This window comes from Boleophthalmus pectinirostris, unplaced genomic scaffold (genome assembly GCF_026225935.1).
Source record: "Boleophthalmus pectinirostris isolate CB_2022bp ecotype Guang Dong unplaced genomic scaffold, ASM2622593v1 HiC_scaffold_9, whole genome shotgun sequence".
Classification (NCBI taxonomy): Eukaryota; Metazoa; Chordata; class Actinopteri; order Gobiiformes; family Gobiidae; genus Boleophthalmus; species Boleophthalmus pectinirostris.
This window is the reverse complement of record NW_026571541.1, coordinates 11978112-12001123: the sequence shown is the minus strand read 5'-3', so window position 1 is coordinate 12001123 and position 23012 is coordinate 11978112. Positions and strand designations below refer to the sequence as shown.

General features: G+C 38.1%; 1 protein-coding gene across 1 annotated transcript in view; it reads right to left on the bottom strand.

The window, feature by feature from the left end:
• Positions 1–474: 474 nt before the first annotated feature.
• Positions 475–23012, bottom strand: part of igsf11 (immunoglobulin superfamily member 11) — a 230988-nt gene continuing 208450 nt past the window's right edge. Inside the window, exons 3-8 of the mRNA XM_055147792.1 lie at positions 6680–6887; positions 4887–5042; positions 3888–4010; positions 1898–2045; positions 1021–1219; positions 475–729 (exon numbers count right to left, since the gene is read on the bottom strand). Of these exons, the coding sequence (XP_055003767.1) occupies positions 475–729; positions 1021–1219; positions 1898–2045; positions 3888–4010; positions 4887–5042; positions 6680–6887 (1089 nt within the window). The remainder of the gene's footprint in view (positions 730–1020; positions 1220–1897; positions 2046–3887; positions 4011–4886; positions 5043–6679; positions 6888–23012) is intronic.

The window sequence follows — 23012 nt, the reverse complement described above, 5'->3', positions numbered from 1 at the left end:
TGTTATTAAAGAAACAAGTCCTCAAACAAGTGTTAAGAAAGAAAATCATGTCAGAAATCAGTGGACACATGCAGCCCTCCTCGGTCTGACCATGCAGCAGAGACAACGGCAGAAAACTCTTGTGTTTTTTCAAACAAAAACAAACCAAAAATGAAACAACAAAAACAAAAGTATGAGAATGATCCAGCCCTGAATGAGACTCTCTCCAGCGCTGTGACATCATCCAGTGGAAAATAGCTCCCACATGAACCCCTTTGACCAGGGGAACAGTCATTTATCTAGTCTGCTTTACAAAAAGAGTCCTGTCCAAGGAATTGGCATGAAGTGAACTGTGGGCTTTGTCCACTCGGAGATACAAAGGTACAGAGAGACACAGTTGTAAAGGGCAGCGGGCTGCTTCAGCCCATATGTTTACTTCACAACCACACACTATAGTCTAGAACCAGGCCTCAGACACTGTGTAGTGCCAGTCCCTCAGACCAGGGAGCCTGCTCTGTTCTGTGCGGGCACCATCACTGGCACTGCCCCCATGCGCTCCAATGTGGCCTGGCTCACAGCGTATGAGTGTGTGTGCTGCCCGTGTGTGGACGTGACCACGGGCTTCAGGCTCACAGAGCCGTTAGAGCGGATGGCGGGAGGGGAGGGGGCGGAGTTTGTGGTGACCACCAGAGTCTTAGGAGGGGGCAGTGTGTGGCTGCCGTTAGCAAACACTGTGGAGCTCTGAGCGGGCTGTGTGTGTCGGGACAGAGGGGCGGAGCCTGGAGCTGTGGAGCTGTGACTGTGTGCGGCGCTCTGAGGCTGTCCATGAGCTCCATGATGTGTGCCATGTCCTCCATGTCCCCCATGTCCTCCATGTGTCCCGTGTGTCCCATGTCCTGGATGTGTCCCATGCCCTGGGTGTGTCCCGTGGCCCCCATGTCCAGCATGAGTTCCATGCCCTGTGTTAGTCCCGTGTCCCACATTTGTCCCATGTCCTGCATTAGTCCCATGTCCTGGGTGTGTCCCGTGCGTTGCCGTGGCAGCAGGGGCAGTAGAGAAGGTCTGCCTTGTGTCTCCGTTGTAGCGTGTGTAAGAGTTGGTGTCGTAGTTGGGTTTGGGGTTGTGCCAGTAGCGGCTGTTGTAGGTGTTGGTGGAGGTCAGAGTGTCGTTCTCAGAGGACGAGGCATCTGCGTGAAATGCCTTCACTGAAGAAGACCTCTTTGGAGGAAGATCGTCCTCTCTGCAACACATACACACACATGTGGAATAAAATTCCTCCAGTCTCTCTAAGCATGTTTTAGAAGTAAAAGAATATTAGAGAAGCAAAGTTACCAATTAAATCATTATGAATAATAATGAATACATTCAACAACCTATTAAGTATTAAAACGGCCTATGCTGTGTCAAAATGCAGAATCTGCATAATTATCTTTCACTTGAGTCTAATCTCATTATAAACCACCCTGCATACTCAAGAAGCATGTTACACTAATGATCTTTTTGAGGCATAGAAGACTGATGTAGGGCAGAAACATGGCTTTATAATGTAATGTAATATCAGATTTACTGTACTGTATGAACAGTTATATATAAGGATGTTCTTCAGCCCAAATGAAACAGATGTTTCCCCAGTCGAGCCATGCACAAGTCTGAGGAACCATTTATCTTACAAATGATTCATACGATAATCTGAAGCAGCATGTCTCCTGAGACAAATTCTGTGTTTTTGCAATTATTGGAACAAAGGTTTGGAGATTCATGTTGCAACACTGCAGAGACGTGTGCCATTTAGACACAACAGATTAGTTACAAAAATGCCACACATAGCGCATGTAGAATATATGGGTATCGAGTAGTGGTTGCAGGGAACTCCAGTAGTTGCTCAGTAGTTAGCAGGTGATGAGTTTGCAGAACTGACCTGATTTCATTGGGAATCTCCTCTTCATCATATTTGTTCTTGTTTCTCCAGTAAAACAATGAGACCACCACTAACAGAGCACAGATGATGACGGCCAGGACCCCCGTGGCAATGGTCCCTGCGATTAGACCCACGCTCTGAGGCTGAGCTGCACAAGACACAGGAAGAGACAGTGTGACTAATGGACTCTTTCGACTATGTAGTTGTCTGTAGTTGAATCAGTACTGACAATATAAGGTCAATCTAAACCCATACTCTGAAACTGTAATAAAAAACATAACTTTTCCAAGGAAAAGAGCAGGTGGTGTACATCCCATCAGGACAGTTACACATTACATAATGTACCACACTAGTTTATTTTGCCACTTTAAAAATACAATAAGACAAAAAACAAAAACAAAAAAAACAACAACAGAATATTTACTTATTTGTGATTTACCTTTTTAAACTACTACAAAAATATAGGCTGTAGGTTATAGGTTTTCTAAATAGTAACAAAGATGCCAGCTATAACTTTCACTGTGTATTTTTCAGTCTGATTTGATCCAGTGGCCTGACAGACACACTTAGCACTTAGCTGTCACTTAGCCGTCTGCTGCCACAAAGAAAATAAGAGTCTCAGAAGCTGACAGCTCTTCTTCTTGTCAGGATCCAATCATGCTGACCTTCTTTCACTCTAAAACAGGTCTTTGAGCCAGACCACACTGACGCAGTCCCTTAGACGCTCTGTCCTCGTCTCTCATTATTGTTTTGTTTTGGTGATCCGTCAGTGAGACAAGTGCCAATCAGAGGCAGACTTTGAGCAAAGAACTTTCCCTTGAGAGTCAAACAAACAGGGTCGGACCTGATGTGCGGAGACTTTAGTGTCACTTAGAGGATATAAACTTGTATGGCAGCTGCTTCTGGTCCAGACTGTTTCAACAGACAGATGTGTCAGTGAGGATCCTTAACCTTCTGGATCAAGGACCAAAGCCTGAGTCATGCTAAATAATTGTAATGTGTGTAACAATTTGTTCAGACAAAAGATCATGAGTTTGCAATAACTCTATATGTTACAATGTGCTCTTAATATAATAAAGCAGCTGCATCTTTATTCTCTCATGTCTTAAAGGGACAGTCCAGAATTTTAGACATAGGGCCTCATTTCCTAGTGAGCCAGAGTGTTGGAGATGTGTGGAGCCACTTTTTTAAATATTCCATCCAGTCCTTGTATTTGCAGAGGTCACTGGTGCTAGGCTAGTGCATGTCAATGGCCATAGTTAGCCTGCCACTAAAAAAAAACACTTCACAAAGCACCCAAAGGAAATCTATTATTACGCCAGACTGTTGATGTAAACGTCTGTGTTGATAGAATAATTTTAGAAGTAAAACCAACCTTACATTTGAAGGATTTATGTCTGAGCAGCAGCAGTGAGTTGTACTTCCTAATAGAAAGCTTGGCAGCGGCAGACTGATATATGAGAAAATAGTCCCTCAACATGCGGCGATTCATGCAGGGTTAGATTTATTTCAAACATTATTCTATCAACACAGACATTTACGTCGATAGTCTGGCATAATAATAATAGATTAGCTTTGGGTGCTTTTTGGAGTGGGTAAGACTAACTAACTACTACGTGCTAACCTAGCACCAGTGATTTCCAAGTGTAAGGACTGGATGGAAATAGTGTCTCCACGTCTCCAACACTCTGACTAACTAGGAAATGAGGCCTTATGTCTAAAATTCTCAACTGCCTCCCTTTAAAATGCTTAAGACTGTCATTAAAAAAAAAAATTAAAAAATCATATTTTAATTTGGAAATACATATGCTTTTAGGGCTATTATATGCACCTGTTATGCACTATTCTAATCTATTCTGTTGTATAATTTAAATTAAATAAGGCTATTTTGTATAATTAAAAGCAAACTTTAAAATAAAATAAGATAAAATTAAATTCCAGGGTTAGGAATGAGAATTAAAACAAACTGGATGCCCTCAGTGGTACTTACGTGCTAGGACCTGCACGTCGAGCAGACAGGTGCTTTTTCCGATGGTGTTGCTGGAGGTGCACTGGTAAAGTCCTGAGGTGCTGGTGCTGATGTTTCTGAGGGTAACAGTTCCCTGCATCTGGTCTGAAACAGAAACCGCAACAAAACCAAAGGCCAAAGATTAGTATACAAATCAGGATCTAGTAAGAAATACGATGTGCAAAGTCCTTTCTTTCACAAATGAGAAAAGAGTTGATTTTTGGGTTAGTAATTACACTACACACTACTAAGCACTGGTATTTTTGTATGTACTTTAACTCACCAAGTATCTACAGAAAGTATTTTATTATACTGCATAAATGGGTAGGGATAGCTGTCATAAATAGCAGATACTAATACTAAACTAAAACCTGAATACTCTTAAATATATGTATTGTACGACTATGTGGTAGTATTTTTGTTTAAAGAGGAATAGCAGTATTTTTGTCCCAGATATTTTAGCTCCATCATCTGATAGGCCTTTTTGCCATTTACATTAACATAATTTGTAAAAAAAAAAAAAAAAAAAAAAACACTAAATGAATGCTTATAGAATCTCATATTAACAAAATCATGGAGCCTCTTAATATTTTGCCCCAACTGACAATGATTCAATTTGAAAACCAAAGTCCATTTCTTAGACTAAGCTCAGTACTCAGTGATGTATAGACATAATACAATGTTGATGACTGGCAATGGCCACTTCACAGTTGGAAAAGAAAGGAAAATACACAAAAGCAGTGCAATCCAATGCTGAAAACCAAATGCAAGCATTCATGTCATTACGGTTTATTTGGTGTTCAGCATAAGATTGGCACTATAGTTATTCACTTAGTCACAAACACACTTCATCAGCAGGTGGGCGGGGCTCGGACAAGAAGTGAAGATGACCTCTTAATATTATTTGTAACTATCACGTGTGTAATTTACCAGCGAAGGTCGGGCAAAGGGGCACCCCGATGGCCAGCTTGTGTATAGTACCTTGCATGGCATTGTGGGGCAGTTTTGGGAGGGCGTCCACTTTCTCCCAGGAGTAGGAGGGGGTGGGGATGGCTTCCTCTGAGCTGCAGAACAACGTGATGTCACTGCCAACGTCAAGGGTGCCCTGGATCCGGCACGCGGGCACCGAGGGGGGCACTGGCAGATGGAGAGAGGGGCAGTCAGCAGGCTTCACACACAAATGGCTTTTCTACTTCTATTATCAACAAAATGAGGACAGTTTCTACAGCAATTGACAAATAAAAAATATATTATAGCTTGAAAAGTTCTCAAGAATTATGAAATTTTAGGATCGTAGCCATAGCAATTAACAGTTCAAACCAAAATATTACATCTTTTCAGTGGTCAACTATCCTCACAATGGCACCACATAATAGGAAGTTTATTATGTACTAATAATTTGCCATTTTGTTACTTTTGAATACTGAACAGTAAGTGCTTTGAATAATGAAGCAAGCAATTTATTATAAAGTATAGTGTTGTTGATGCCATATTTCAGTAATTATCAGAAAACCTATTGTGTCTGGGCAGGTTATTTTAATTATGAATCTCAGACTAAAAGCGTTAAAAGCCTTTACTTTGCTTTCTACCCGTGAATACTGAAAATGCAGTCAGTTTCCCGGTTATGTGTAGGTATTAGGAACAAAACAGACACTCTTATAATAAAAGGCTACAGCATGTTCCTCACAGTCTATTGTTAAGCTCTGGCTCTGCTCACGCTGAGGTGTGAGACTGGAAATTACTGTCTGCACTTACATTACAATTTTGGAACACTAAAATATGCCGTTGCACTGCCAAATGCAGGTGCTTCTAAAATGCTTAAACTACAATAATTTAGGAGTTGCAAAAAATGAAAAATGATAAAGACCTTGAGATTAAAATGCTTAAAGCTGCAATATGTAATTTATTTGATGGGGGGTCTGCAACCAACTTTCTTCACTGAGATGACAACTCCATAGAATTATTGCTTTGTCTTTGTTCCACAGTTCCGAAGTTACAGCTCAGATCAGTGGCGAAGTGGCCCTGCTCGCCGTGGTGTTTTGAAAAACACCTGATACAAAATAAATGTAAAGTAGACATGTTTATTGCCATACTGTGGAACATTCCAGGCAAACCAAGAAAATTACTTGTGGAGATAAGCAGGTACCCTCCACCAGAAAAGTTACATAGTGCACCTTTACAATGTGCTTTTTAAACTGTTCTTTGATTATCATGTATTTCACAAAACAGAGAAAATGACTGTTGCTGTGTAAATCTGAATATAGCTACTGCCGTAAAACACATTATAAAATAAATACAATAAATATATCCTCCTGGGACCTGAAGAAAAAAGTGTATTGCACTATATATATTTTTTTGTGATTTTTCTCTCTGTTTGGAGGTAAACGAACACCTTAGCATTTAGATTTTGTTCATTTTATTTTTATTTATAATTTTGCAACATTTCATCTGTAATGGACACTGGGGACATTTTGGTGTTAAATCAAACAAAAACAACAACATCTCTGAAAAGGTTCTACAGTAGCCTCAAAAAGTTTTTAGACTCCCTTTTAATTTCTTATTTTTTTTTTTTTTATCATAGTGCACCCACAAACTAACTCCTATTGAGTTTATTTATTTATCCTGAACATGATAGTACCCTATAATTCCCCCAATCCCATTTAGGCAAAGGAACCAAGTCCCCCCATTAAGAGTCACATTAAGGACACAAATCAATGGTCCAGTCTCAGGAGGATATATTAACAACAGTATTTTTCCCCTGTTATCTCCTTTACCCAGGACGGTGAGCCCTACGACCCCAATGTTGCGCCCTCCTCCGTCGGGGAAGTTGTTGACCAGGCACTGGTAGGTCCCTGTGTCCGACAGCTGAGTGTTGTTGATGATGATGGAGGCACTTGTGCTGGGCATGACCACAGAAAAACCCACACGACCTTTGAGCTGGGTGGAGACCGGGAACACCTGCCCATTCTGGTAGATTATCACCTGCATTAAACAGAACATAAAATTAAAATTTGTTCTTTTATGGTGTGGTATTTCAGGGTATGTTACTACATTCTGCCACTAGAGGGAGACTTTGTACTGCTAAATGGGCTCAGAAGGGTTGCTCTACAGTGGACAAAGAAATGAACGGGCTTTTAAGACACCAGAAACACAGACAGACAGACTAGACTAAAAACCTTTGATTTGAAAGTATCCATTTCTACTTCATTGAATAACCCACAGAGACAATCTAAAAGTGCCTCTGTGCTCCTATACTATGGAGCTCTTTAGTTAAAAGCCTCCTCTAAATGTTATGCATTATTAAAAACATGTCAACTTCAAAACATACAAACTATGACATGTATCCAAAAGTAGAATCCAAGAATGAACACGCTACTAAAAGAGTCACGTACAGACAGATAGAGATAGTCAGAAGAGATAATGATAGAACAGATGCGTATATGTAGATATGTGGATTTGAGGCAAAATGTGATGGTATATTTAACTATATAGGGTTCAGAATGATGATAAATTAGGACCGTTTCCATAGTGATTGACATTTTAAAACTAAATGTGTAAACTGTGACATGTAACAAGAAGCTGAAACTCAAGGATACAGAATAAGACACAGGATAATTAAATTCAATGGATGCTGATATTCTGCTGAGAGACTCATTGATAGAAAAACAGAACAAAAATGATCTTGTCCTGCTTAAAGGTGCACTGTGTAACTTTTCTGGTGGAGCACGCGTCATCTGCTTCTCTCTACAGAATATTTTAAATGTTCCACAGTATGGCATTACACTTATTTATCTCTATGGAGAGAACAGGTGACACCATGGGTACTCGATACATTCAGATCTGTGAAGAGGCGAGCCCACTCAGAATAAGAATGCAAGTTTTTAAGTCAATAAAACCCATGGTACTGAGTAAATGCAAGGTGGACACATTTAATGCCATACTGGGACATGTCAGACAAAGCAGCATCTCCATGAAGACAAGTAGACAATGGACCCTCCATTAGAACTAAAAGTGCACCTTAAAGAATAAATAAATAAATAGAATATTACTGCATACTGTGGCCCAGAGGCATGCATAACTTTCATCCTAATGTTTAATATTAATTTTGCATATTATATCTGTTTTAGGGCTACGCCATTAATCACAATTTGAGTTGGAGCAATTATCAAATCGCAGAGGCAGCAATTATTTAAACAATAGAAAGTTCTCTGCAAAGAACGGAATATCCTGTGTTATAGAAAAGTCTTATGGTACCTGTATTTTAGACCTCCAAAAACATGTATGTAATCACAGAGTGTATAAATAAGTTGATCAAGGGAGTGTGACGTCACCCATAACGTTTGGCTCCAGTCAAATGAAGCTCACAAGGCTAGTGGTTATAGAAGCAAATTTTGTTCCATATTATTAGGAATGGGAATTTATATGGACAAAATAGCAAAATAAAAACACCAGGATTGGGTTAATATGAATATTTTAAGACCAAAATGACGTGGCTCACTGCAGCAGTTACAGAGAGAGGTGCGACAATTTTTCATTGTAAAGTCATTTGGAAACTCGATGTAGCCGGAAGTGCACCCATGATCACTTCCTATTTGGAATATAGAGACTAGCAGGTTAGTAGGGGTGTAGAGATATCCAAGTCTTATGATACGATATCATCACAGTATGAACCTCACGGTACGATATTTATTGTGATATCGTGGGAAACCTCACATGGTGGGAAGGCTAATGATTAGGGCTGTAACAATATCCAAATCTCACGGTACAGTATTTTCACGACACACTTCTCACGGTACAATATTTATTGTGATATTTTGTGGGGCTAACAAAACTGTTAATATGTGACTTTTTCCTCTTAAAATGTCTTGACAAGATCCAAAGAATCCAAAGAACTAAAACTTAAAAATGCTTAGAACTGTTATTTCTTCTTGTAGTTGACACTGAAATGGAGCAGAGGATCATGGTCTATGTAGTTCCTTCTGTTTTTCTTAGCTATTGCTGCACCAGAACCCTTAATTTAAGCAAAGAGACTTGTGATTCGATATATTGTGATGGTCCACAATACTATTGCGAGAACTTTGACGATACGATATCACAAAATTTCGGTTATTGTTACATCCCTACAGGTTAGCTATGTCCGTTTATGTCTACAGTCTATGATTTGCATGCAATTATTTAGTTTATCAATTCATCTTTCAGTCTTTCTCTTTCTCTTCTTACTGGAATTGTTTTCAATGTGTGCACAGAAACACTTTGTAAACCTCAATTGCAAACCTAATAGTTGTAAGAAAAAACAATTCAGTTTTTATTTTCTTTCAAAATCATGCAGCCCTGGACTGTTTCACAAATTGCTTTATCTCCTTGAAAGAAAGACGCTGATCTCTGGGCATTAAACAAGTTTGACACAGCCTCAGATGGAGCGATGGTTTATTTCAAACGCCATCGCCTGGTAACAAAATTAGCCCGAGCAGCTCATTTGTGCGAGCGACCCACATGCAAAACAGCTCTCACCCTCAGCTGGCCCCAAACAAAAGATGAAGAGGACTTACATACACACACACATATTTCCCAGACCGCACACACAGAAGGGGAAATCAGAGGGGCTATTCAGTTTGGTGAAAAGACCCCTCATTCAACCGTTCAAAGAACCAGCCTGCCAAACAAGCGGTGCATGTGTGAATCGTCTGTGTGAGGAAAAATGTGTGTGTGTGCGCCCTCTACTGATGCTGAGCCGTTATAAATTGCCCGGCTGCAATTTCCTGAGAGTAGCTTTGTCCTCCTTTGTGCAGATGAATAGACAGCTCCTATATGCGCCTCCAGTGTGATCAGTGATGAGGTTGGCATCTGCGTTCACAATGTATGTCCACTGATGATTTTAACTTCTATATGGTCCATGAATAGGCTGGGATCACGTGGCATCGTAACATTGTAAACAACAGTTAAAAATTACCTTGAGTAGTTAATTCGATGGAACAGCTCAATGTTTAAGTGTTAAAATTCACATGCCCCCCTCCCCTTCCCAAATGAAAAAGAAAAATGTATACGAGAAAACACAATGACGTGACGGCAGCCATTTTGGTAATCAACATCAACAGCCAACATCAAGATCGTCAATAGTTATCGGCGAGTTTTAACTTTTCAGAATAACGTTTTTGATCCTCAACATTCAGTGACTTTAAGTAAGATGATGAAGTCATGTCAGAACAATTAAATGCAAAACCTACTTCAAAATAAGAGGAGTTGACAACTGTCAACACAAACGAGCGGCACCACTGACTTTTTGCCTACCAGCCACTGCACACGTGCGGAAAAGCCAGATGTAAACAAAAACAACATTTTCTCATATTAAAGCACACAATCAAGCATGCACGTGCATTTTTTGTCAGCTGAAAAAATACACACAATATTAAAGAGACAGTCCGGAATTTTGGACATAGTACCTCATTTCCTAGAGTGTTGGAGATGTGTGGAGACACTTTTTACAATATTCCATCCAGTCCTTGTATTTGCTAAGGTCGCTGGTGCCAGGTTAGTGCATGTCAATGGGCATAGTTAGTCTGCTACTAAAAACAGTCTTACCCACTCCACAAAACACTCAAAGCAAATCTGTTATTACGCCAGACTGTCAATGTAAAAGTCTGTGTCAATAGAATAATTTTAAAAGTAAAACCAACCTTACATTTGAAGGATTTATGTCTGAGCAGCAGCAGCGAGTTGTATTTCCTGATAGAAATCTTGGCAGCAGCGGACTGATATCACCTAGCACCTACTTCACCTGCAAAGTAAAATTCCGCTGCTGCTGAGGAAATAGTCCCTCAACATGCGACGATTCATTCAATTAGTTTTATTTCAGACATTATTCTATCAACACAGACATTTACATCGACAGTCTGGTGTAATAATAGATTTTGCTTCGGGTGTTTTGTGGAGTGGGTAAAACTGTTTTTAGTGTCAGGCTAACTATGGCCATTGACATGCACTAGCCTAGCACCAGCGACCTCTGCAAATACAAGGACTGGATGGAATATTTTAAAAAAGTGTCTCCACACGTCTCCAACACTCTGGCAAACTAGGAAATGAGGTCCTATGTCCTATATTCTAGACTGTCCCTTTAACATGGCAAATAACAGGATCAATAATGTGATTCAGCATAATAATAATTATAAAGGTGCACTATGTAACTTCTCCGGTGGTGGGTCTCACTTGAGATGCTTTTGTGTATATGCCTATATGTTCCACAGTATGGCAACTCCAAGACAAGAAGTTCCAGGTTAGAGAGTGGAGAGGCGACCCCACTAACTATGACAATGCATGTTTTTTTTTTTTTAAGCAATACCTTAGTAATTGAATAATGCAAGCTTAATGCCATACTGTGAAACATTCCAGGTAAAACAATGACATCTTTATTAAGACAAGCCAGAAAAGTTGCCTAGCACACCTTTAAAATGTCATGAACCTAACCCTTACACATTATTTCTGCCTCCATCGGTGTCTTTAGCCTGGCCTTCTTTGCCCTCTTTGACAGTTGGAGCCGCGGTAACAGGCCGATGACCTAACGCAATATAATCTGCCCGCTTGTGTGAAAGTGATCCAATCAATGAGCAGAGCATCACTTCTCTACATTCAGCGTGTGCATGAATGAACCAGGATTAGAGGGACACGACCTGTGATTTCTACTATTGTTGGAGATAAAAGTCTTATTCAAACCAGGATGGACTCAGACAGACAGGCAAATAGTCAGATGTATAGATAAACTAGGTTGAAATGTCAGCTTTGTGATGGAAATAATAACAGTTACAGACCTAAATAGAAAAGGAGGTGGGATCTGTACTTATAGGTGAGGTACTCTATACTCTGGGTGAGATTTATACTTTATACAAACTTCCCAATATGCAGTGTTTATCTAAATGGGTTATTTTGTTGCTATATTTAACTGTGGAAATATAGCAACAAATATTGATCCGATACTGAAAAAATTTGTTAGATCGGATATCAGCTTCCAAATATCGATTCAGTTGATATCCCGGTTGAACATATAAACTGGTGTAATATTTCCCGTTCATAGTCTGTCCAGAATGTCTCATAATGTTTGAACTTTTAGTTATACAAAGTTTTTCTGTCCTTATTTGAGAGATAAATAACAGTTACACAACACCTCATCAGCTGATATCGAGTATTGGCAGATACTTTAAGCTGTAGTATCGAAAGCAGTATCAGAACTGCCAAAAATCTCTATATTTAACTCTACTTTGACTCAAAATTAATTGTTGTCCCTTTTCAAATAGATCATGTCCACTGAATGATTCTGGACTTACACAGACACATTTTAGGGAAAGGGAAATTACTCTGACACAGTCGCTCAAACATTACATAATAAAAACAAAATTAAGAACATTCAAAGATTAGCAAAAGACCTACATTCTGTTTACCGCTTTATTTTCTTCCAGCATCTAATTACCATATTCCAGGGTAAATGCTACACTTGTGTCAATTCATCTGTGCATTTGCAATTTAGATTTTGAGATGATCCATTGAAAATATACTTCCTTTTAGCATAAATGATTTGAAACAGAAACAGGTGACACAGTGAATGGCTGTTTGTCTGATTAGCTCCTGTGACAAATTGGCTTGGATGGTTAGCAGCTTGGATGGACTCCAGAACTGGCAACCTCGAGTTGGAATAAACAGAAGGCTAATGAGTAAACTGTATAAACAACAAGGTTTAACTACTGCAGCCTGTTAGAGAAATGTACTGACAACATTGCAATCAATTATGGCAGCTCCTACTTGTACTTTTGAAGTGTTAGATGTATAAAACTGAAGGACTTGGAAAACAGAGAGCATGTGTCTGTTTAAATACTAAAAAAGATGTTTCATTCCCACACGTTTATCCACCTTCTGATGTCATGTGGCAACACAGGAAGTGCTCCACTGTGTTTTTAAACTCCATACACTTTCACACAGCTCTGGAATGTCCAATCTACTGAACAAAAAGTAAAAGGTAGCTTGTTAACTTCGCTTCATAACATCATAAGGTGGAACAGAGCATTTTGAGCTTTGGAAATCTAGACAGACTAGTTATAAAGGGTTACTCGAACATGTGTGAATGAAACAAAACACAACTCCATGTTTTTGATGAGATTAAAACATTATGAAATGGCTAAAAGCTCATCAATTTCACATAATATAAGACCGTTAATACAGGAAAAGGTAGTGTACTGGAAAAAAGTACTGTTCAAGTACTGTAGTGGTACCAAAAAAATGAAAGGTACCCAGCCCGATGGACGGATGGATAGTAGAGGTGGGACAAGATACAATTTCCACGAGACGTCACACGAGACTACAAGAACGAGACAAGACAATACTTTGAGATCATATACTATAAATAAATTGTGTAATCAAATTCCAAATTTAATTCTCACCGTTTCTGATTTTACTTTTTGCCATAGCACTCGCCAGTGCTTAAATTTTAGTCCAATCCAAACGTAAAAACATGGGAGAAAATCTCACGAGATAATTTCATTTTCCAGATTGTGTGTGCACAGTCTCGTGGCAATTGTCTCGCGAGATCTTGTGGCACGAGATCTTGTTCCATCCCTAATAGATAGATATGTATTTCTCACACATATGCGTTAAAACACAGTTAATACATGAAGTGTAATGCCAAACATCCTAGAATTTGCTGAGTATGTTCTTCTACACGTTCCATTCATCATGTGTATCTGTGCTCATTCGACTCTGCCTTAAACACCCATGTTAACAGCCCTATGGAGACCTGTCCCACTTTAGTACATGGACCAGTGCAGTGTATCAGATAAGTGAGTGGTGTTCATATCTGTACTGTCTATGAGTACCACTGTAGTATTTAGCGATAAAGGTCATATGTTAAATCAATATTTGGTATTACTGAGATAGCAATCAGCTTACATAGGCCTCTTTAGCCCCAGGATTTTTTCAGAGTAGCATTAGTGCTGTTCCTTTTGCCTCTTCGATGCTTTATCCAAATCTATGACCTGGGATTTCTGTCACCATAACAACAGCTGAACAACTGTCTTTTTATGCAATACAAAATAAAAGTGGATCACAGTGAGATCAAACTGAGAGCTTAAAGTTTGATGAGTTCTGGCTTAAACTAATGTGACCCAGCAATTACGGGTCACATTGTTCCACATTAAATCTTGCGTTGGGAATATTTATGCACAATATGGCATTATTATTGCTTTTTATTCTCAAACTATGGTACTGGTACAACCTCTGCTAATCTTTAGTAGTACTCTATGCATGTCATTTGCCTGCAATGTTCCAAAATATGGCATTAACCATATTCATCTAGCATTTATTGTATTGTTGGTGTTTTCATTTTGCTCAGAAAAAACGTGAAAAGCATTCTTACTATTACATTCCATGATTGTGTCTCATATAGAGTATTGCATAACCACATGGTCACTTGCTGCTGGCACAACACTCAAACCAGTTGAACCACTTTTTTAAAAAAGTTGTGAAAATACTGGTCAAGAGACCACTCTCATTTAACCACTGCACAATTTTTTATAAGTACATTTTGCTTAATTTTAATAATTCGGTTAATTTTAAATGTGGATGTTTTATATATAAAGCTTCATATGGACTTGCCCCACCTCCGTTACAGGATTTTATTAAAGTAAAGACCGTCAGTGGGATGGGAACTAGAGCCACACTCCGGGGGAACTGTGAGCCCCAACACAGATGCACCACATTTGGACAGTCAGTGTGTCTCAGTCAGAGGCATTAAGTTTTGGAACAGTCTCCCTTTATCAATAACAGAGACTCCAACACTGATCACTTTCAAATCCCACTTGAAACAGTGGCTTAAGCAAAACCAGACCTCTGGACACTTTTAGTTTAGAACTGTCACTTGTTTTTGTTCTTTTTCTGTTAAATTTGTGGTGTTACCTGCCTAGGGACTACAGATGGAAATCGGCATTCTTGCTATAATCTGACATATTTACACTGCAGTGTTGTAGATGTTCATTAATATGTGCTGTCCCTGAATAAATAAATAAAATAAAATTAAAAAAATAATAGTGGGGTCATGTCTCCACAGATCTGACTTGTAACTACGCTTTGTGGCTCCATGGATAAGTTTAATGCCATATTGTAGGCGCAAAGCAATAACCATGGAGACAGGCAGGAGGTGTCCTTCAGAAAAGTTACACAATGAACCGTTGGAGAAGATGCGTCGTGCTTGAGCCTATGAATCTATGACACCCATGGATCATTGTGTTATAATTGAAAATGGAGGTTCATCAGCAATATGGCGTCTTGAAAATAAGTCATTAAAGACTATTTAAAAATGCACATCACTTAAATACAACTTTGAGAGAGTAAATGAGAAGGGGAAACCACTGTAACATGGCTAAAAGCTCTGAAAAGTCTGAAATAGGTCTGCTTTAAATATAGAACAGATTTAGTCTTTACTGAAGTTTTATTAATTTGTTTACAACAGGTCATTTCTTTATCTTTTGTTGGCATTTCCTACCATTTGAAACCCAAACTATTTATAATTTACAAATCTTCCATCTATGTTTTTCCATGTACCACTTTACCCCCTTCATGTGTCCAGTGCATGACATATTTAGTCTCTGTGTCCAGGGCGTTAGCTCACATCTCCCGCACCATCTCTCCCCTCTCTCTCACATGATCAGCTTGGCTCTGCCGTCATGCCCAGCGAAAGGAGGTCATGGCTGCACTTCAGATGGCAGCCTGCCCTAAGATCTCTGCTGGACTGTGCACTGCTGGCCCCATGCTAAACCTCTGCCACATCGCTACACGAAATGCGCCAAAATACTAAATACCAGAGTAAGGGCTCGAATAGCAATCAAATTGAATTCTCAGTTTGAACAGTCTTGAATTTGCAAAAACAGAAATTATTAAGTTGACAAACAAATAACAAAATATCCTGTCTTATTCATGGACTGTATAAAGAAGTGGACTAAGAGAGTGTGACGTCATCCATAGCGTTCAGCTCCATCAAATGAAGCTCACGAGGCTAACAGTGATGGGGCGAATTCATCATTACGGAATTAATTTACGACCAAAAAAACACCAGGACCATGTAGAGCATTGTTTCCCAAAGACTGGTTGCGACCCTTAGTGGGTTTCAAGAGATTTTTTTTGGGTCGCCTTGTCACGATCTGTATGTAGGTCTGACACATGACACATCTGTGCTCACAAAAATGAAGACAAAGCACAGAAACAGCCTGAATGCTGCGTCTGATCCGCGTGTTCTGCTCTCCACTGACACTCTGGACTGGAACGCACCACAAAAATGCAGACATGTTTTGTATAATTTCTAATCTTTTTTGTAATTATTTTATTGACTATTTTGCTGGTTCAATTGAATGTTGAAAAGAAAAAGAAAATAGCTACATTTAATGTCCAAATAGGCGACTTATGGATCCTTTTATTGCTGGTTCAATTACTGTTTTTCATAATTTAAAACTTGAGTAATACTAATTGTTCAGAGAAACACGATCACTCAGTCAACAATAAAATATCCTCATCAATGTTCAGTCATGGTCAAATCCACCTTTATTTTGTGATTTACAAATAATGTGTATTGACTTTGGTCACGAAGGTTTGTGCCTTTTAAAATATAGGTCCCCAGAAAAAAAAGTTCAGGAAACATTGATGTAGAGGTGGTTATTTCGAATATTTTAAGACCAAAATGATGAGTCTCACTGTAGAAGTTACAGAGAGAAGGTGGGTGTTTTTTCAATACAAAGTGAACTGGAGCTGGAGTGGATGGAGCGTTCATTTCCTAACTGGGATGCGACTGGAGGGTTAGCTATGTCCATTTATATATACAGTCTATGGCCTTACTTAAAAAACAAAACTGCTGACCATGTTCTTTAGATCTCCACAAACATGTTCTGAAATGTATCTGATTCTTATATTAGTTCATCTTTTTGTTCTCTCATAAATGTTAATGCTTCTGGGCATGTTTAAAATGTGCACTTTGAACAGAATCCAAATATTAAAAACACAAATCAAAACTCTATCCGTAATCACAAATAATAATTAGATATTAAACCAAAATCTTTCAGCCTGGAGAAGTGTTGAAGAGTCTGTTAGTACCACTTTACTATCAACAATGAACGCTCGCGGCCAGATGCACATCCAAATATCACAGCTCTCAGATCTGATTGACCCGAGAGATGCTTTTGGTGAGTCCTTCTTTTCAAATAAAGCCCAAATAAACCGCTAAAGCTGCACACTCCCTTCAATGTACTGTCTGTAAGCTGCACTGTTATCTGCTCCAATCCTCTGAGGCATGCGCTGAACAATATGGCACAGGCTTCATTTTACTAGCATCAAACAAATCACTCTTTTTAGTCCATGGCAAAGTTGGAATTGTGTGAATCCAACTATAGAACTGCACTGTATAGTGATATGTGATGACTATGAAGACCAAAACATTAGAAAACATGACTTAACAAGCTACGAGATATGACATGGGATCGCTCCACAAGAATATGGTTTTAAGGGTTGAACAATTTGGGAAAACTTCTACTAGCATTTTTTTCGGAGAAGCAGTATTTATTTATTTAGACCTGCCTGAGGAGATAAGGCTTGCACCATCAGTATCATCTTTTAAATCACTTCTTAAAACCTGTTTTATTAGTTGGCCTTCCTTTAACTGGTTTTAGCTTGATTTTATTCCTCCTTGAATTGTGTGCATCATTGTCTGTTTTTGTATGCCTTCTGCATGCCATTATGCTTTTTGTGTTGTTCTTTGCTTCTTGTACAGCACTTTGTAAACCTTGTTTCTAAAAGTGCTTTATAAACACTGCAAAAACAAAATCAGGTCAAGTTAAGATGACTTGAATTAAGAAGGTTTTATCATGATTTGAGTAAATTTCACTTGACAAGTAAAATTATCTGCCAGTGGAATTAGACTTTTTGTACTTAAAATACGAAAATACATCTTGCAACTAGGTGTGTGCAAAAATATCAAAATACTGATATATTTTATCGTTTAATGTGATGATACAGTATCAATATCGTGGACTGCTTTATCGATGCATCACCAAGAGTATTTTTTGGTATAGTTTACAAAATTATTTTGTTACAGCACTACAGTTGTGTTACTTGTTTAGAGGAAGGAAACTTGTTTATGCGACACATTTGATATTTTCACTCTTTTGATGAGTAAAATGTTTGTGTTTTATATGAACTTTGCACAAGACGTGGTTTAACAAAGACTTTTAGTATCACAGCCATGATTTAGAAATGATTTTTTTATTGAACCATATCAAATCGATTTGAAATATATCATATCGAATTGAAAGCTCACTGTATCAATACATGTATCGTATTGTGGCCTATGTATTGAGGTATGTATTGTATCGGCAACTTCTTATACTCAGCCCTACCTGCTACACTTAAAATAAGAAAAACAACAACTTTTTGCAGTTAAAATAAGAAACAAAATTGAATGTTGCTTGAATTAAGAAAAACACACTTGATTCCATTGGTAGATGATTTTACTTATCAAGCTACTCAAATAAAGTAAAATGTTCTTAATTTAAGTCATTTTAACTTACCTAAATATATTTTTTTGTTTTTTTCCCCAGTGAATAAAGATTTATTATTATTGAAATATTTATTTAAATAAATTTCACATTTTAAACATGTCCAAGAAAATTCACAAAAATAGGTTTATGAACTGACAAACTACACGTATTTCAAAACAACATGTCTGTACAGATCTAAATACAGGGTTAGCAGTTTATTTTATAACAGTAATTTAATACTTTAAATCAATGGTAGTCTTTGTGAGTCGCTTATTGTGTCCTACTAAAACATTCACGTTAGGTACAATACTGATGAGATACTCCAGCGACATTGAAAGACAGGTCAACTGCAGAGGACAAATTTCCCTACCTCCCTAGTTTATAGTAAGAAATGCATTATTTTTTTCTATATTTCCTTATATTATTTATCTTCCGTAGGAGCTGCACACATTAGCTTCATGTATTAGTTGCAAAAAAGAGTCATGGTATCCCTTATATCTAATGTGAAAGCCTATAACAAAACCGTATCCTTTTTATGTAATCTAGCAATGTGAATGTGCATTTGCAATACAGTGTCTCCAATTGGATTAAATGGAGGTGCTTTTATTTTATTACATCCATAAACTCGTGTTACTTAGGATACTCTTACTGTTTTGCTGCTCTGTTAACTCCACTTAGCGCTGATTACGAGTTTGCAGAGAACACGTGTACAAAGCAAGGTGATCCGCAAACTCACTGGAGCAGAACACTGTGTTTCGGGGATATTAAGTTTCTATATTGAGAAAAGATCCTAAAACAAGAGCAGCTGAAATGAGTGTATGAAGCTGCTGACTGTGCATAAGAGTGTCCCCAGAGAAAGGCCAAGCAAATAAAGAGAGTTCATGATGTGAGCCGATCGATGGCCGGATCGCGTTAGTGTAATAAAAGATAGAAGATGAGAGCAGCAGTCACAGGAATTCTGTTACAACAAGTCACCACCAAACACCATCTTCAAACTCTTCTGTGTCAGGAGACCTTAACTGAACCGGTTTCCTGCAGGTAAGAAAAGGACACATATAGTGTCACACAGGACTGACATATGAAAGGTTTGGTCACAGTATGGCTGCACAGTATCACTATTTTAATCATTATTTGAAATTGCAAGGCTTTGAAATAAAAAGGCTGCAATCTTTTAGGTCATGGATGTCAAATATTTCCCAGAGGGCTGCATATAGAAACATATTCGAAGTGGATGGTCATAGAATGGCAAAATCAAAACAGTATTTAGTTTTTATGTTTTTTTTACCTTTTTATGATTTATTGGTATTCTTGCTCTTATTTGATTTTACTAGTTTAATTGTCTTAACAAGGACTAGTAGAATTAAACATAGCTTTATTTTAGTTTTCTATTGGATATGTTTTATTTGTATTGTGCAGCACTTTGGTAACTGTTTTGTTTATGAAATGTTAATATAAATGTGTGATATATAAATAAAGTGGATTGGATTGGATATACCATGGATTTGGCAGAGACAGGTTATAAGACTGGAGCATTTGCTTTATGTGTATCACAGTTACAGTATATATGATGTTATTGAGGTTATACTGGTAGAGATACTTAAATGTACAGTATAAAAGTATTATGTTCAGATCAATTGAGCCGTGGGTCTGATTGCCAACAAAAATTGTATCTATGTAGGCCTATTACAGTGGACTCTGTAAACAAACATTATATCGTCACTTAGTTTAGATCTTCATATTTAAGTCCTGTCACCAAATAAATAAATCGCAAATGTAACCGTAATCTGCATAATCATCACAAAAACTGAAATTATATGTCATTCCTACATCTCTGCACACAAGCAAGAGTCCTGCAACTACACGATCAAGTCCTGGATTACATAAAAGACAAGTCAGCTTCAACGCCGTATGATACATTCACATCCTCGCAATCAATTTGTTGATGTCGCTCTTCCAGAGGTGGGACCAAGTCACTGTTTTACAAATCTCAAGTAAGTCTCAAGTCTTTGACCTCAAGCCTGAGTCAAGTCCCAAGTCAAATACAGGCAAGTCCAAGTCAAGTCTCAAGTCACTGGTCCATAAGTCCAAGTCAAGTCCAAGTCGTCTGCTTTGAGCTTCAAGTCATTTCAAGTCTTTAAACCAAAGTACCAAATATAGCTGAGATTTTTGCAATTTATGACATTTAAGGGAAATTGTACTTACAAAATCATAGTATATTTATATACGAGTATTTATGGAATATATAAGAGTTGTAGAAATTAATTCATTAGTAATTAAATAAATGTGTCCTTTTTAAATTTCTTGACAAGTGTGAATCATTATGGTCAGAAAAGAAAGAATTCAGAATTGAAAAGTGCTTCTCAAGTCTTCTCAAGTCGCAGGCCTCAAGTCCGAGTCAAGTCCGAAATCATTAACCTTCAAGTCCAAGTCGAGTCCCAAGTCTTAGTCCATTTTATCAAGTCAAGTCTCAAGTCCTAAAAATAGTGACTCAAGTCAAACTCAAGTCCAAGTCACGGCTTGCAAGTCCCCACCTCTGCTCTCTTTGCTCTTCACCACCATTTCTCTCTGCTTACTATCCTGTCTAATAAAACCTGTGGGGCATATAAAAGCATAAAAACATGACTGATTGTTTATTACATGTTTTATGATTTTAATAAAAGTGATAAAAGTAATAGCTTTAAGACACAGTGAGCTTTTCTCTGTACCAACATACAGTGATATAACGTAAACATATCTATCTGTTATATCATGTTAAGGTCAAAATATGATTATGCGGCATTGGCAGGAGCTTGTATTTTTGCGGTATTGTTATCCAGGTTTTAAAGAGGATCAAGCACAACTGTGAAACAAAATCTATTGTTGACAGTGTGTACTTGTGTGCGTGTGTGTGTTTGTGTGTGAGAGAGGGATTATATCACACCTACTAGCTCTGTGGAGGAGAGGTCAGCTCATGTAATCACAATACAGTCTGATGGACAGATTATGAGAGAAAACATGGCACCCAGACACAGGTAACACATAGGATACCCATCTACTCCATATAACAACTATATATAATCTCTATGAGTGATTCATATAAACAGTCTTTTGAAAACTAGTGTAATAGGCTTAGAGGTTAAATAGGCCAAACAACAGATACTAAATGAGCAGCAATTTCCATGGATGGTGGTCATAATCACAGGGGCGTACAAAAGACAAATAACTAAGAGAATTATGAGGGGAAAAGCTGCAAATGGGAGGATTTAAGGTAACCAAAGTCATAGCAACACTTTTACAAAGTGTGTTGAAATAAATGTCACGATTGATTGATAACTTCGCAGGGCAACAGACAAGATACAAAAGCTTTATCATAATTATTCGATTTTCAAACAGTGAAAGGACGAATTAGGTAGGCTTTTCCAAATATAATGACAGAGTTATAGCTTAAACAAACCCTTTCACACTAGTACTCATGTTCACATGCTTTGGGTATATGGTTTAGAATCAGCTCTCATCCCTCATCCCCTGTCGTAGAACAACACACAGATCTTTCTACAATGTTCTACAACTAGATGCAGACAGTGTGCAGTAGCCTGATTCTGTCGCAAGTAATGTGAAGTTTTGTAGGTAAAACCAAAATTTAGTATTTAAAAGTGAAAATTTGGGAAATGCAGTTTTAACTAAACTACAAAATTGCAAACATCTTAAAAAGCCATAATGTTATTGAGAAGTTTACTCAGGCTAAGTTTACACATAGCTGGGTATACTGAGAAATTTCCATTTCCAAAATAACATCGTGCACACACAGCATTGTTTTCAAAAAAGGTTTTGTTTACATGAATCTGCATAAATACGCCATCGAGCACCATCATAACTATGCCAATGCCTCTGGGCGGCACCTGGATTAGATTCAAACCTGAAGCATTTATTTCATTACAGTTGTAAGTATTACTCAAGAAAAATGTGCATTACTGAGTGTGGTTGCCTCACCACAGATATGTTAAAGAAGTGGCAAAATTGCTGACCTCCGAGCCTCATTCGTCTCTGGTCATCGATATGAAACATCAGCTGTGTGTGCAAATGCAAACACATGAAAAGTGTTTGCACCAGAAGAAATGCCACTGCTGCTCTGAATGCTTCCATCATCATCATCAGAGCAAAAGGGAAACACTGGTCACACTTTTGGTGCATCAGCTCCTAAAACTCACTGTTTATCTCACTTAACATGTAAACGTCAAACCATAGTTTTCCAGAATCTCCACTCTTGCTGGAGGTTTTAGAAAGATTCATTTTCAGAAGCGAATTTCGCAGTTTGCGTGTAAAAGATTGGGTACAAACGAAGGGAAATGACTCAAATATACCCATGTATGTGTAAACGGGGCCTCAGTTTACTCAGACCTTAACAGCACACTCTACTGGACAATGTTGGTTTTACAATTAGATTACATGCACAGACTTAGTGGTCCATTGTCTCATATGGGTTACATAATCATGATTAGCGGGTGTATTCTTTGAAGAGTTCATTCATGGTGATAATACTTCCTGTTAGATATAAATCCTATATGTATGCCTT